Here is a 15,905-nt window from a genome sequence, read left to right as displayed (position 1 = left end):
TAAAAGATTGTCATACAGAAAGGGCAGGTCCTCCAGCCCATACCCCAGGCCAACCATGCTGTTGACACACACACTCCAGCTGTTTTATGGGCCAGCCTTTTCCAGTGCCTGGCTTTGTGATGTTGGTTTCTAGAGAGGGAGGTAGGAGTCATTATTCTGTGGATGATTAATCCATTGAATCCAGGTTTCACTACAGAATCAGCAGGAGTTAACACTGGCCCAGAAGGTTCTATGTCAGGTGAACAGATGACTAAAATGAACTCAGAAATTGTTTGCTTCTTGTTTGACTTTTCATCCTGAGCTTCAAATATTAAATTGCTTAGCAGTTGCCTCAGTGATTGATTAAAGGTCAAAAAGCAGAGTCAGAATCTTTTATCTACTTTCAGTGATCAGGAACCAACTCTAGAGCATCAGACAATTAAATCACTAGAAGTAAAACAGGGAATGTATAAAATTCCTTTGTCTCTCATTTGGGGATTTTGTATTTGCTAAGTAGGCTTACTAGAAGGTAGGACTTCTTGAGGGAGGAGAAGCTTCATTTGCTTTGTTCATTGATCCCTGGGACTCAGTATTTATTGAATGAATGAAATAATTGACACATGGGATAAATACATGGTTCAGTCAAGCAGCAGAAAGACTAAGGAAAGAACACACCAATGGGATTGCCTTGCAGCCAATATCATCCATGTAAATGGTGTCTTCTGGACTGGCCAGTGCACAAAGCATTGCTAAATCACTTGGCACTGGGAAGATAGATTTCATTTACAACCAGATTGCCTCAATGCAGAATATTCTTCATGATGATACCATGGCCTTTTCATTTCAGGCACCACTGGTATGGCCTTGAGTACAACAGTATTTTTTCTTCCTAAATTCTCGCCTGTTACTTATTTCTTCTTTATCTTCCAGAAGCCACAACTTCCACTGGAGTCAGCAGAACCACTGTAGTAGGATGGAAAACAGGTGAGAATTAATGGTGTATGTGTGAGGTTGTATATGTGTGACTTTTGGGTGATAAGCTACAATTATACTTTGCTTCTTGATAGGATAAGTTTCTTGGGGAGGAGATTCATACAACTCTAAGATCAATAATATTTTATTTTGAAAATTGATGTCCAATCAATTTGGGCAGATTTTTTATGTTCTTCTATATCCAGAGCTTAGGCTCATATGTGAAGATCCCTGAAAATGAGAATGGAAGTGATAATGGTCTGGAACCCACCCCACCCCACCCCCAGTGTAGGTATCACGAGGATATCAACAGAAGGAACTATGGGCTCAGAGGATTCTATCTAAGATAAACAGAAGACAAAAATAAACAAAGAGAACTCACTCACCTCATATAGTATATTCTTCCATGAACACAAACATGTGACTGAAATGCACAAGGGTTATCCCAATAACTTAAGTCTACCTTTACACTCAAAACTTTCCTATTTTCATGTTTTAGGAGCTACCACTGGAGGATCAGTAAAACAAGAAACTGGAAACACAATAGGTAAATATGGAGGGAAAGAGGGCCACTTGATCCCCACAATTAAGTTCCCAAAAATGGGGGGCCCTATGTTAAGGAATTTTAGATCTTTATTTGATTTGGGATTAAAACTATGCTTGAGAAAACATGAATAATTCACCACCGATTGTAGGTAGGGGGCAAACCCAAAAGGCAAGTTGATTTTCTTTCAACCTAGTCCCTCCCCAGTGAGAAGAAAATTCACAACTATCCTTCTTGTAGTAGGCACCACTAGATTGTCCTCTGGTACCACCTTTGAACCTGGGAGTTCTAACACAGGTGAGCCAACTAGCTGGTAAGAATGAACACAGGGTAACGTCTGGTAGTAAAGACTCTCTCTTGGTATTGCTACCAGGAAAGGTGCATCCTTAACTTTCCTCAGAATGCTAAATGCTGGTCACCTGACATTTTTCTATGTTTTTTCTCCCTTAGAAGCTACAACAGCCATTGGAAGCAGTGGAACCACAGGAAGTGGAATGAATACACGTGAGCACACAAGCTTCCTGTTCTCTTCCCTTTTCACTTGCAACAATAGGAATATAATAATGCTTTCCAGAATGAACTATGTGCCAGGCATTAGTCTACACCATTCTCATTTTTTCTTTTATCCCAAATTATGAGGTAAGTGCTATTGTCACAAATTTTATAGTCCCATGGTTTGAAGGTATTAACTAACTTGCCCAAGATCACACAGCAAGTGAACAGCACATTTCAGCGATTCAAGTCTGGCTCCAGAGTCTGTCCTCTTAACCTGTGACATGATATTATCACTACACTATACCACAAGATTCCTTTCTCACATATCTAAACTTTTCTAGAATGCTAACATTTCTATCAGTATTTTACCTAAATGAAAATTTAACAGGTAATCAATCTTGTTTTGTTTCTTTTTCTAGGAGTATCAGGAAGCCAAGTCACTAACATTCAGCCAGGTAAATAAAGGAAAATACCTTTGTTTTGTTGTCTTTGAGCCCAAAGGAGTGTTATTGCACCTTCCCAACCACCACCCCAAGTTTATATCAAGAATGAAGCATGACATTAGCAAACACCCAAAACAGCTGTAGGAAAAGCTATCCTTGCAAATGGTCTTTTCACATAATAAATAACTCTATAGTCTCCCCAATCTATTCTAGAATATGTTCTTCTTATTATAGGTATGACATTGACTAAAGATACCATTCCATTTTTCTTTTAGGTACTCCCGGAGAGGTTCTTGGCAGCACCCTCTCACCTGGCAGTTCCAACCCAGGTGAGTCAATGAGGCAACAGGCATTATTTCTTTCTGGAGGCTAACTCTGGAGCAATAGTACCTTATGTCTTTATGACTCTGTTAGCCCTTACTGCTTGTCTTTCTCTTTATTCTCTGAAGTTACACCTTCTGTGGGAAGGAGCATAACCTCTGAAAGTGGAATTGGCAGCTCTTGAGTTCCCACTAATTTATATTTGACTTCTGCATTTTCAGAGAGACATGTGTTAGGCAAAGCTTATATTTGTACAAATATCATTTCCCCTAAGGATACCACTTATACTTATAATTCTGAAGAGGCTTAGAGTCCAGAAAGTTTCCCCTATTCACATTCAATTATATTGTTGAATATGGAGGTGATAGAATCTATGTAGTTCTCTTTAGGAGAGCAGAGATACTGGAAGTAATCTTGAGGTTTAGGTCTATTATATTTTAGATTTCAGATGTTATATGTTTGTTAATTGAATATGGTTGAATAATTGGATACCTTTACACAAACACTGTTTACATTTCTTGTTATTAAAAGCTACCACTGGCAAATCAGAGCGGTCAAGCCTGAGAAGCGAAATAGGTACTCCTGGGAAAGGCCCTGAGACTTCTGACATTTAACCCTAGGAAGGAAATAATCAAGGCTGGATGTGAGCTAATGTGCATATTGACTTTGAATTTAAAAATAGAGAATTTGCTTTATTGTCACAGGGTAGCCCGAGAAGGGTCTTCTGCTACTTTCTAGTCATAGACAGTCTTTGGTCAGTCACTGATGGCAAATGCATCATGATGTGATTCTCTCTCTTCCCCCCTACATTAGGCACCACTGGGGTAGCCTCTAGCACAACAGTTGCATCTGGAAGTTCCAACACAGGTAAATCAATAACCTCACAGGGAATATGGGAAGCTTCAGTTATGGGGTGTTACCTCCTACCACCATTCCCCCAAAACACATATTCCATACCATACTCTGGGGGTACCCCCACATTTTTCTCAGACGGTCTTCTGAGTTTACTTCTCTTCTTTTCTCCATTCATGTAGAGGCCACAACTTCTTTGGGAGGTAGTGGAACCACTGAGGCTGGAATTAAAATAAGTGAGCACTAGTAGTCAAAAGTTATTTTTCTCTTCATTTTTAAGGGAAGAATGTCATGTTGGCTATAGTGAACTTAATGGAAATTTGAGAGCAGCAACACATCATTATTCGCTTCAGAAAATCTCATCTAAAAGGCCTACGTTGGCTGTAGTGATTGAGTGTACTCAATCTCTCTTTGAGTACAAATTGCCAAAATAGTAACACTTTACTCCCCACTAACTGCCTTTATGTATTTGTAACACAATGTATAACAGAGACCAGATGTAATGTATTGCTTAATGCAAGAAATTCCTGGTGTATGCCTTTTAGTTCACTCAAGAAATCCATTGTTATACACTAAATCATAGTTTTAGATAAAAGAGAATCCATGAATTGATTTCTTCCTTTTGTGATTTCAGTTACCACTGGGATAACTACAGGCACAACCATTGCACCCGGGAGTTCCAATACAAGTGAGTAATGAGACAGGGAAACATGCCTCTGTGAGCTCCAGAGGACCCGATGTTTCCCATAGTGGTATTATTATGTACAGTAATACTACTGTATGCTTTTTCCAATGTCTTCATTCCTTACCACTTTCTCGTATTTATTCTCAGAGGCCACAACTTCTACCACTGGAGTGGGAATGGCAACTGGTGAGTGGTATGCTTGTTCAGCCTTTTGGGTTCTCACATTTGTGATTGCTGAAGAATAGAGAAGGCTGAAATAGGGTTTTGTGTTTCATTGAAAGAGATGATACATCAAGTAAGTCAGCTTAAGCCTTTGCTCTGCACACTGGTTTTTCTCTGCACATAGGCCTTTTATGAGATTTTCTGAAGCAAATACGGATGTGTTACTGCTCTCAAATCTTTATCTCTCTTGCTTTTGCAGGTACCGCTTTAGGATCAGCTGGAGTTTCCAGTGGCCAAGAAAATTTCAGTCCTGGTTAGTACAGATGTTTAATTCACCCATCTCAAACTTCTACTAAGTGTAAATGCTTCTGTCCTGGTTAGTAGAGATGTTTAATTCACCCATCTTGAACTTCTACTGAGTGTAAATGTTTCCGTCCTGGTTAGTAGAGGTGTTTAATCCACCCATCCTGAACTTCTACTGAGTGTAAATGCTTCAGTCCTGGTTAGTACAGATATTTAATTCACCCATCTTGAACTTCTATTGAGTGTAAATGCTTCTGTCCTGCTTAGTAGAGATGCATTCTCGTGGGTTTATGAGAACCTCATGACTAAGCTTTTAACAAATTCAGTTTTCACAATTCATCTTTCTAAATCCAAGGAATCCTCTCTGAATCCCCAGGGAACCAAGTCACAGAAAGTAAAACAGGTGAGCAGATGAAAGCACTGATTTCCAAAGTATTTACCCATAGAAAACAGGCTCCACCCTAAGAGTTTTGCATTATCTTGGTTTGGGGGGATGGAAAGTCTATGAGAAAATGTGGTTTTTGCTTCTCTTTGCATAAAGAAATCTTTTCGTGCTTTTAAGAAACATGTAAATTTGTCCAAGTCTATGCTATTCTAGGAAGAAAAAATGTGACTTGATTTCTTTGTCTATTTCATAATCTATCCATTCCTAAATTTGATTTTCATTTAAAATTCCATTGGAGTAACCTCTTTCATCCTATTTGTTGTGGGAAATTCCAGCAGGGGTTGGTCAAAGTTACCAAAGGAAGCTCTTAGTAGTATCTCAGGTAGAAATCCATCTTCTTTGAGAATATGTCTTCTACCATAAACACAAAATATTTTCTATATTTCAAATTATTAAACCACTTTTAATTATTTTTTGTTTTTACTTCCAGGCACTACAACTTCAGTACTGAGCAATAACACCTCTGGGAGTGAAATACACACAGGTCAGCCACTGCATTGTAGATTATAGGGATTCTTTAAACCATCATGCTCATAATAGTTTTGTCTGTTAATTTTTTAAAAAAAATTAAAAATATTTTAATGAAGTTAAGCTCCAGCTTCTCCAGGCCCCTGCACTTACCACTTTTGTCCCTATCTTAGCAGTCACTGCTTCCACAGGAGTCAAAGAAACTTCTGGAACAGCAGGGCAAACAGGTGAATGATCAGGGTGGCTTTGATTACCCTTAAGGAACTGCATCTGGGGGAAAGGGACAGAAAGTAGAAGGGGAGGAGGAATGGGAGGGAAGAGAAGGGGAAGGGGAGAGAGGGAAGGCAGCCTTTGGTTCTTTTTCCCTTGGGACATGACTTTAATGTTCCACTTAGAGGTGGGGAAACTGTAAACCTTCTGATTTCAATAATTTCCTTTTATAAGCACCAAAGGAGGCAAGAAAAACTTCATCTTTCTCTGCTACACCTCTTTTAATGAAAGGATTTGTTACACAAAATTTGGATTCAGTCAAAAGGCTGCACTTGGGGATCAGGAAGACCCTGAGTTTTCTTAAAGGCCTTAGGTGCCCCATTCCTTTGACCTGAAGACTTACCTAATCATGAAAAAGGGATGATGAAGGGTGCAAGTCCTGCAGTCTAATATTTCCTTTTGCAGGCTCCACTGCAGTTTCAGTAGGAGACACAAAAAGCCCACCAGTATCCCAGCCAGGTAAAATAAAATGCCCCAAATGAACCAGAATGAATTGTCTGTTCCACACAACACTTTCCTGGAGCTTGAATTTGTGGACCTGCACCTACACACAGACATAATATGTACATATATTATTCTAATAAAATTAAAATACCTCCTTTTTATCCTCACTCCCCAGAAACCACTGTGGTGGCAACAGAGCATCAAGAATCTGAAAATAAAACAGGTCAGTAGAGGAAAAGCTCTAACTTCTTTACTATTCCAACTAACATTTCTGTACTATCTTCTATATGCCAGACTGTGTCACAGACATTAATAGTAATGGGAGAGCATTTGCCCTTTTATATTTTGTGATTTGTGTATGAGGGAAAGAGACTATTATGGGCACAGATATTATCTCTATTGCATATTTAATGACAACCCCCAAACATGGATGGTCCCAGGATTTGGGGTGAGAGTGGAGTGGTCATTTCTTATCATTAGTTGATAGTGTCGAGTAAGGATTTCAGAAAAGAGATGACTGATTTCAACATTGGCTGAGGTGGGGAAGGGAGTTCCTTCCAAATAGCCCTTGAAAAGGCAAAGACATGAGACCACGGAGGTGAGTTCAGGATCCAACCGGGTGTTGGCAGTGAACATATGAGGGCTAGGCTAGGTAAGTAAGAAGCAAACTTAAATGAGATTTCATCCCTATAATAAATGAGATCCCCTTAAGAATTCTATCACATGAATGATAATGATCAGAGAGTTGTTTTAGCAAAATTACTCTGGTAGCAGTGTGGAGAGTAGATTATTTCTTATGGCTTCTCTTACAAACCTCCTCAGTAAAGTTATGCATATCTGGTTAAGAGAAGGTTTTCTGCTGAATTTATACCCAATTGATCACTTCTCTCTCCTCCTGCTGGTTCTTGCTAATCTGCTAAGCATTCATAATTCGGAATTAGTTTAACTTCCCTCAGTAAGGAGTTACAGACATTTGAGTCTCCCCAAATTTCCACACCTTAAACTCATTTTCATACCTATTAATTCTTGGTCACTTTTTCTAAACATGTAGAAATTTCAAATTATTTTCAAATATTCTACTATTCCTCAGGTAGTTTTTCTCTTGGTAGGTAGAATAAAATTATTAGATTTTTAGCAATTTGGGAATAGAATTTAAAATTTGCGAGTGGATTTTTGGGTTGACCAAAAATATGTGATGTGTAAAGGCTCAGAAAGGTGCATATGACCAGTGTAAAGCATTTGGTAGGGCGGGAGGATAGAGCAAACTTGAGTACTTCAAGAAGATGAAAAGAAGATGAAAAGAAGATGAAGGTTCTTAAAGGATTGAAACCAATAATTGAAAATGATTATTTCATTCTATATCTGAATTATCTTTTTTCTTGTTTGATTATCTACTTTATTGTCCTATTCATTAAACTGTTTTCCAAGAAAATTTTGAAGTGTTTACCTTGATGTTTTTCTCCTTTTTCTCTTTGATTCTCATATTTCCTTCTCATTAAAATTGGAGGTACCAAATGACATACTCTCTCATAGTAGAATAATAAATGCAATGAGGAGAGAAAATGGGAGCTGAATGGGACTATGTCTGTAAGACTAGCTATGTAACCATTTCCAGTAATAGAATAAGGAATCAGACAACTACCCCCATCTCTACTCCAATCACTTCAGAGATTAACATGAGGTTCCTGTTTTTACCCAGGATGTCCGGCGTCACTTCCATCAACTCCAGGTAAGAACACCATCACTTCAGAGTCATTCTGCATTAATGATTCTTCTTGTAAATTAGATTTGGAGGTTTCATGCTAATCAAACTCACTAGACATGGAGATGTTTTAAGTTAGGAAAACTTGAAGTAGGTGAATGTAGCTCTTATTCACCAAGTAAATAGGGAGTAACGGTCTGTTTTCTCATTTGCTAATGAAGCCAAACCAAACAACCTGATCATGTAGATCAAGATAAAGTTTACTTACTGTTATATGTAATTATTTCTTGATCAAAATATTGTCACTTGATAGTGAGCATTTTTAAAACTAGACAATTCCAACTTTTTTGAGGGCTTAATTGTAACAATAAAAATTCAGGTTATGCAGAATTCGGTAATTTTAGAGAATATTCTTGAGTCTCTACTCTCCCTAAGACAATGTGATATGTTTATAACAAGTGGGAAAAAATTACTAAAAATCTCATTCATAGTGGGAGAAGGAAGATTTTTCAAAGAAAACAATTTTCACATCAGGCAGAAAATAAATTTCACAGTAAAAAATATAAAATATGTATTATATAAAGAGTGCATGTTATATATCATGTACTGTAAATTTCCAAGGAATCTCCGGGTATTTTATTACAGAATTGGAATGTGAGAACAAGATGAACATTAATACAGGACAGGTAAATGAGAGAAATGAAAAAAAACTGAGAAGATAGATTTCAGTCACAATATGGTAGACTTTAGAAGTTAAATGCTAGATGATGGTGTTTATTTTATAAGACAATAAGGAGTCATCAAAAGCTTTTAATCAGAGCTGTAATAAGAATTAGGCTTTAGAGAAATTATTTTAGCTATCGTGTGGAGAATTGATTGGATCAGCAAGAGCCCTGTATCAGAGTAACCCCTTAAAGCCAGTAGAGTATGCTAGATCAAAGATAAGATCTTGCAGTGATGTTGTAGCAAGTAGAATAAGGAGAGGAAGAAATTAAAGTGAGGTAAAGATAGTATATATCAGTATATATTCCAATGATAGAATCAAATGGCCCCCAAGGTTTAAGCTTGAATGATTGAAAGAATAATTTTGTCTTTAGCAGGCGGAAGCCAATTTAAAAGAGAAGTTGTTGGGTGGGGGGGCAAGATGATACGATCTATTGTGTGCACAGATTGTTTGAGGTTCTCATATATCTGCTGGGATGCTATTTATTAGGTAGAGAGAGAACTAGGTCAAGGGCTTACAAGAGAGGTCTTGACTGGAGCTACGAGTCTGAGAGCCATCCACTTGATGTTACTTAGACAGTGTAGAGATGAAAGAACGAACAGAGACACAGGAGGAGTGAGAAGAGCTGCTGATAAAGGCAGGAATTTCACAGTGCTCCATCTGAAGAAAGGAGATCATGTTTCAAGAAGATGAGAGACAGGGCTCTTGGGTCTAGTAATTATGAAATCTTGGTAATTTGTAGGATTCTAAAGCAGAAGTCAGACTGTACAACGGTAAGTCAGTAGCCATAAGATGTATTGACCACTGCCAGGAGAAATTAAGAATTATCCTTTGCTGGGGATTGTGAAATAGGATATGCTTCTTAGGAACAGTTTGCTTGAAGCAAAGTAATACTGTGACTCTGAAATCCTACTGCCAATTATAGTATTGGCCACCTGGTGGTTATTTATAAATAACAGATGGTTATATTTTGCCAAATTTAGTTGCCATTTATCGTTTCTTGTTAACAGTGTGTCATGGGCCACTGGGAGAAGAGAAATCTGTAAGTGTACAGTTTTGCTCTACTTTAATGCAAATTCTCCCCCATTCTTGTATTTGAGTAGAGTATAAACTTGTTTTGTATATGTAGCCTGGAGACACATGGACTGCCAATTGCCACAGATGTACCTGCACTGATGCAAACACCACCGATTGCAAACCTAAAGAGTGCGCTTTTCCACCCACATGCAAAGCTGGAGAGAAGCTTCTAAAGTTCAAATCTAATGACACCTGCTGTGAAATTGGATACTGTGGTATGTATTCATAGTCGATTATTTGAGTTGAATCTGTTTATTATTTATTCACATATTTGAGGAGGTTTTTTTTTTTTAGCTAATATTTGTCAAGTACAATGCTAGACAGGTGTAATAAAGAAAACAGAACTAGTTCCTTGCATTCTTAAAACTTACCATCTTCAGAATGGAGAACACCCTGAATTAACAGTTACAAACATATTAATCAGTAGATTTAAAGGAGATAATAATATTATGAGGAGAAACACAATTGGTAAGTGTGAAGTTGTCTACAGTTTGTTTTGTTCTAAAATAAACTTTATAGTTTTTGTTTACAAAATGATGTACTTATTTTTCAGAACCAAGAACATGTTTATTTAACAATACTGACTACAGGGTAAGATCTTTTCTTTGTTAAAATATTTTTGTTCATTAAATGAATAAATGCAACATGTGACTATACCAAGGGACTTTCAGCTTATAGTATAGAAAAAAATGGTAATGATGGGTTGGAATATGTTCATTTTTTTCCTCTATATCCATTTCTGAGGAAGATCAAATGTAGCACTCACCATGCTTCTCTTCAAAGCAGGAAAATAGTACTTGATCATTAACTACTCAGCAGTGGACCTCTGAACAAAATTTCCCATGGGCCTTGCCAGATGGAGCAGACACACTTTGTAACATTCAAATCAATGAACAGAGTTAAACTGTAATTATAACCAGAAAGATCAGATGGTCAAACTGTCAGAGATCAAATAAGAAAACCCAAAGGACTAGAACCCCATTATGTGGGTACAGCAACACAGTATATTTAAGGCTGTGGATTTTGACAACTGATCTGGCATTTTCAGTAATTTAACTTTTTAGAAAAAGCATCCGGAAGCCATTAAAATCAGATTACTCTCAAGATGATATTAACACATTTGAACTGGTGATGCCAATTTAAAAATCTAAAATAAAATACATGCAGCATGTTAGGAAAGAGTTAAAACAGCCTATAAGGGATTTACCTTCATAATCCTTTTATTTCCACTTGGGTTACATTTTTTTTTTTTTTTTTTTTTTGCAGTTTTTGGCTGGGGCCTGGCTTGAACCCGCCACCCCTGGTATATGGGGCCGGTGCCCCACTCCTTGAGCCACAGGCGCCACCCAACTTGGATTAATTTTTAGTTCCCAAAATTGGTCTGACTTGAAACTACGATAGTTTCTAAACACAAAATATAAAACATGTTTCAGGAACAAAGGGAAACATTTCCTTTAATCGTTTATAAGCTCAGTAGCTGAAATAGTAAAATTTAGTCTATCAGAAAGTGTGTCTTGTGATCTGAGGCCCTGATGATTTCTCAAACTGTTGTTTTACTGTTGAACGTAATCTAGAAAGATTTAACAATCTGGGAACAAATAGATTTTCCAACATAAGAACAAAAGCATAAATAGAAGACATTTTGTTAAGACTTGCCATTTGTTCTAATCTGATAATCCTATTTTGTGCCATTTTTTCCCCACTTAGATTTTTTAGTTGTTTTCCTTTAAGCTTAAAACACAATAGTTGATAAACTGCTTAATCACTGTAAAATAACTTTTCTTTAAAAATTCTTCAAAATACAAGAATAAATATTGGTGGATCTTAATTGGAGGATTGAGAATCTTGACATAGTCTATGCTTTCATTGAAGAACTTTGGTTTATTCATGGAAGTAGAAAAATTTCTTAACTATTAATCTAATGGCTGAAAGTGCCTCTGGAAAGTCACTAAATATAGATTTGAATTTTTTAAATCAATTTTATTGTCAACTTCAAAAAAAAATCAAGGCAAACAATTATTTTTTCTCCCCCTGCTCCCAGATTGGCGCTTCATTTAATGACCCCCAAAACCCATGTGTCTCCTACACCTGCAAGAACACGGGCCTCATCGCAGTCGTCCAGACCTGCCCCAAACAGACCTGGTGTGCAGAAGTAAGTCATCTCAACTAACCCACAAGATTCACTTCTCACATTAAACACAACCCCAACCTGTTGTCTTTCTCATCTGAAAAAGTTTTCCTCTAGCCAACACACATAAATCTCTAGTAGATTCCATAGCTTTTAAAATAAATTTATTTCATTTAAATCCAGAGGATTCCAAATATGTCTACCCTTTATTAAGTATATTTTTCATATAAACAGCCTCTTATTTTGAGACTCTATAACAATTTAGTGCTATTCTAGAAGAAATTATAAAATTGTTTTGTCATCTGTAAGCAAAATAATACTACCAACTTTTTTTCAACCTGAAATAAGGTTAATTATTACCTAGAAACATGAATTTACCATAAAAACACATGAATATGTGCTCTTTAGATCTTTTTGTATCATAGTTTTTCTTCACTTCTAGGTCCCTAAAATATGATGGGGTTTTGTATTAATGAATGCTTAAGTTATAGAGGGAGGTTTAAGTTTAATTCAGTTATTTCTGAAATTATAATTGATAATATAGTGTTACTTTAGAATTCCAATACTTGATTTCAGTTTTGGGCCATTACTGTGTTATAATTTTAAGCTTGTCATTATCTCAAAGTTAAAGATACAGATCCTAATTGTGAGAAGCAGATAACATCTAGGAGTGATATTGTTGTTAAAGTAGTTTTCAATTAATATGTGAGGAATAATTTTTATTGTATGTTATCTTTAAAAGTGAGTTAGTTTAAATATTGTTTTTATTTTCCACTCCTTGTTAAAAGGTTTTAGTGTAAATATTGAGTTTCATTTTTATTACCAAGGTCATCTCATTGCTTTTCCAATCCTGTTAACTGGTTCTACGATCAGATTGCTGACCTGTCTCAGTTCTCCTTTTATGATGTTATTTCAGTAAATTAGGAAATGTTATACTAGTTGTAGGAAAAGTCGAAAGAAGTTTTCCAGTCTGTCTTTTCTCTTACCCCTACAGGAAGACAGAATCTATGAGTCAGGAAAGTGTTGCTATACATGTAAGTAAAGTTGAACTCTACATAGGCATGTAAGCTGTTGACAGAAGTTCAGTGTTATTTCAAAACAAAATGGCAGAATCAGTCTTAGAAATTGTCCTGTATGTATGTTTAACACAATAGGTGATCTAACCTATATATATATAAACTACCAAGTGACATTTATACATTATTATGGTTATTTTTCCATGTTGATTGCATCGTTTTTTCCAACTGAAAACAAGTGATATTTACAAGGATTTAAAAAAATTAATATACATGAAAAAAATTAGCTTGTTCTTCTGACATCCACAAGTTATGTTGTAAATTGGTATATCAGAGCCTAAGGATGATGATCAGTGAGAAAAAGATGTACAAAATTATCCATCTTTCTCTGTTTTCCCCTTTCTTTCCCTCTGCCCCTCCCTCCCACTTTGCCCTTCTCCTCTCCATCACCTGTAAACAGCAAACCAGACAACATCCATCTTCGTATTAACTAGCTGAGATAGTTAATCCTCTCAGATAACATTGTGAAGCATTTGCTGTTCCCTATGGTTAAGACACATGAAGCTTAGCAATTGTTAAACCTTATTTCTAACTCTTTTCCATTTTGCTTTAGGTAAGAGTAATTGCAGATCTTCACCAATAAATGTGACAGTTAACTACAATGGTTGCAGCAAAAAAGTCAGGATGGCAAGATGCATTGGGGAATGCAAAAAGACTATCACGTGAGTTTTTCTCTAAATATGTACTATGCTTTAACTTTGTAACCTTGTATGTGTGTGGAAATTAAGCTTTTTAATCGTTACATGGACACGTTTTTATCTGAGACGATACAGCTCTATGATTAGGACTTAATGAAGCATTTATTAAGATAGATAACTAAGGGTGGCACCTATGGCTCAGTGAGTAGGGCGTCAGCCCCATATGGTGGAGGATTCAAACCCAGCCCCGGCCAAACTGCAATAAAAAAATAGCTGGGTGTTGTGGCGGGCACCTGTAGTCCCAGCTGCTCTGGAGGCTGAGGCAAGAGAATCGCGTAAGCCCAAGAGTTAGAGGTTGCTGTGAGCCGTGTGACACCATGGCACTCTACCCAGGGGCGGTACAGTGACACTCTGTCTCTACAAAAAAAAAAAAAGAAAGATAGATGATTAAAATACACATTTTAAATAGTGATGAGTCATTCTGCAGTAGTTTTCTAAATATGCCTAACCACGCATGCATGGTGTGGTTTTGACTTTTTGACTGTCAATAAAAAGGTAAAGACCAAGACAGTCTGGGAGCATGCCCATTTGGAATTCTTCTATGCCGTAAGCTCCCAGCTGGTGAATAAAGCCCTTCCTCTTACAAACGTGGTGTTTGGGTGCTCTTTCTCTCCGTTGGGCCTTGTCTTCCCACAACACTTTTAAGTAGATGCCTCATATAGAGAAAGATTCAGTTAAAATATAGGCCAGATCAAGGAATATGACAAAGCCTTATTTTTTAAACTACGGACTACAGAATGTATTTAACCAGGAAGTATATATCTCCAGTTGTTTTTAAACTTGAATTTTAGATGTTTTCCTTTACATACACTTTTGGATATATATTAATATAGATGATTCAACTGTATATTTAAAAATGTCCCTTGTTTACTTTTCTGCACTCTTATACTCTGAGATTATAAATCTTCCTTTTGGATTTTTTCTTTTTCTTTTTTGGTCTTCTGTACCAATTGTCATTGATTTACATCAGCGTTTACAGTGGAAGGCAAATGAAAGGTCCAGAAAAAGAATAAATTGGTTGGAAGGTTAGCTAAGACACTTACACAATTAGAATTTGAGCATTGATGGCTGTTTATTTTAAAAGACATACTAAAAATATTCCTGAATTTTTTTACTTTTAGGTACAATTATGATACCTTTCAATTGGAAAATTCATGCCATTGCTGCCGAGAAGAAAACTATGAGTTCAGAGATGTTACTCTCGACTGCCCCAATGGCAGCACGTTGCCGTACAGATACAGGCACACCACAACCTGCTCTTGTGTAGACATGTGCCAACAATCTACAGCCTAATGTATATGCCTTCCCAGTTGTAACAGGCCAGGTATTTATTTTATAAGTGAACGAAAATAATAACTAAACACTTGTATCCCACTCAAAAACATGAGTTCTCATTGTGAGGCATTTTATCCTCATAAATTGTAGACTTGATATGAGAAATAAATATAACTTTGCAAGCAATAAAGGAGCATGTGTATTTATTATAGCAATAAGAATTCTGCAAGTCAAGAGGAAATGGAGTCATATCGTGATTCTCCAGTATACTTTCCTTCTACCCTTCAGTTCCTGGGGCCATTATCTTGTTCCATTTGTTCTTTTCAGTTATGGAAAATAGAGCCTTTGTTCCCTTTTCCCACTCCTCTAGGCCCTTTCATCCTACCACAACTCCTTCTGCAGAGGTACTGGGGACCTCCCCCTAGGTCTATGTGGGGAGCCTGACATCATTTCTACTCTTCCTTTCTTGGAATGTCTTTCCTCATTGTTTCCGTGACATTTTAAGTTAGTGTTCCTGCATCTGTGGACAGTTTTACTTTTGCCAATCCGTTATATTTTAGATTTCCAATTATATCAGTCCTCTCCAAGGACTCCTACTCAAGAGTCCTTGGCCAATTTCATCAACACAAATAGACGTATTTACACATTCAAGATTTTCAATCTATGGATCACCGACTCCAACTTCTTCTGAGTTCCAGAAGCAGTGCTGCAAGTTAGAATTTTACATCTCTCCTCAGATTCTCTCTGGGTAGCACAAACTCAGCAAGATTAAAAATGAACTAAATATCATTCTCTTTCTAGCCCCCCTCACTGTATGTATTTTGTATACCAGAGTAGGAGTT

General features: G+C 36.9%; 1 protein-coding gene across 1 annotated transcript in view; it reads left to right on the top strand.

Moving 5' to 3' along the window:
- Positions 1–15,236, top strand: part of MUC19 (mucin 19, oligomeric) — a 157,878-nt gene extending 142,642 nt beyond the window's left edge. The window contains 26 exon segments of the mRNA XM_053556581.1: positions 394–438; positions 824–857; positions 902–963; positions 1,451–1,498; positions 1,946–1,999; positions 2,410–2,445; positions 2,709–2,762; positions 3,286–3,330; positions 3,568–3,621; positions 3,789–3,842; positions 4,241–4,294; positions 4,439–4,477; positions 4,713–4,766; positions 5,133–5,159; positions 5,632–5,685; positions 5,843–5,896; positions 6,345–6,398; positions 6,559–6,606; positions 8,083–8,112; positions 9,820–9,851; positions 9,939–10,101; positions 10,440–10,477; positions 11,928–12,042; positions 13,013–13,048; positions 13,644–13,752; positions 14,910–15,236. Coding sequence (XP_053412556.1) covers positions 394–438; positions 824–857; positions 902–963; positions 1,451–1,498; positions 1,946–1,999; positions 2,410–2,445; positions 2,709–2,762; positions 3,286–3,330; positions 3,568–3,621; positions 3,789–3,842; positions 4,241–4,294; positions 4,439–4,477; positions 4,713–4,766; positions 5,133–5,159; positions 5,632–5,685; positions 5,843–5,896; positions 6,345–6,398; positions 6,559–6,606; positions 8,083–8,112; positions 9,820–9,851; positions 9,939–10,101; positions 10,440–10,477; positions 11,928–12,042; positions 13,013–13,048; positions 13,644–13,752; positions 14,910–15,081 — 1,565 coding nt within the window. The 3' untranslated portion in view covers positions 15,082–15,236.
- The last annotated feature ends 669 nt before the right edge of the window (positions 15,237–15,905 follow it).

Source organism: Nycticebus coucang, chromosome 12 (assembly GCF_027406575.1).
Source record: "Nycticebus coucang isolate mNycCou1 chromosome 12, mNycCou1.pri, whole genome shotgun sequence".
In the NCBI taxonomy this organism is placed as follows: Eukaryota; Metazoa; Chordata; class Mammalia; order Primates; family Lorisidae; genus Nycticebus; species Nycticebus coucang.
The sequence above is the reverse complement of the archived record's forward strand: the minus strand, read 5'-3'. Positions and strand labels throughout refer to the sequence as shown.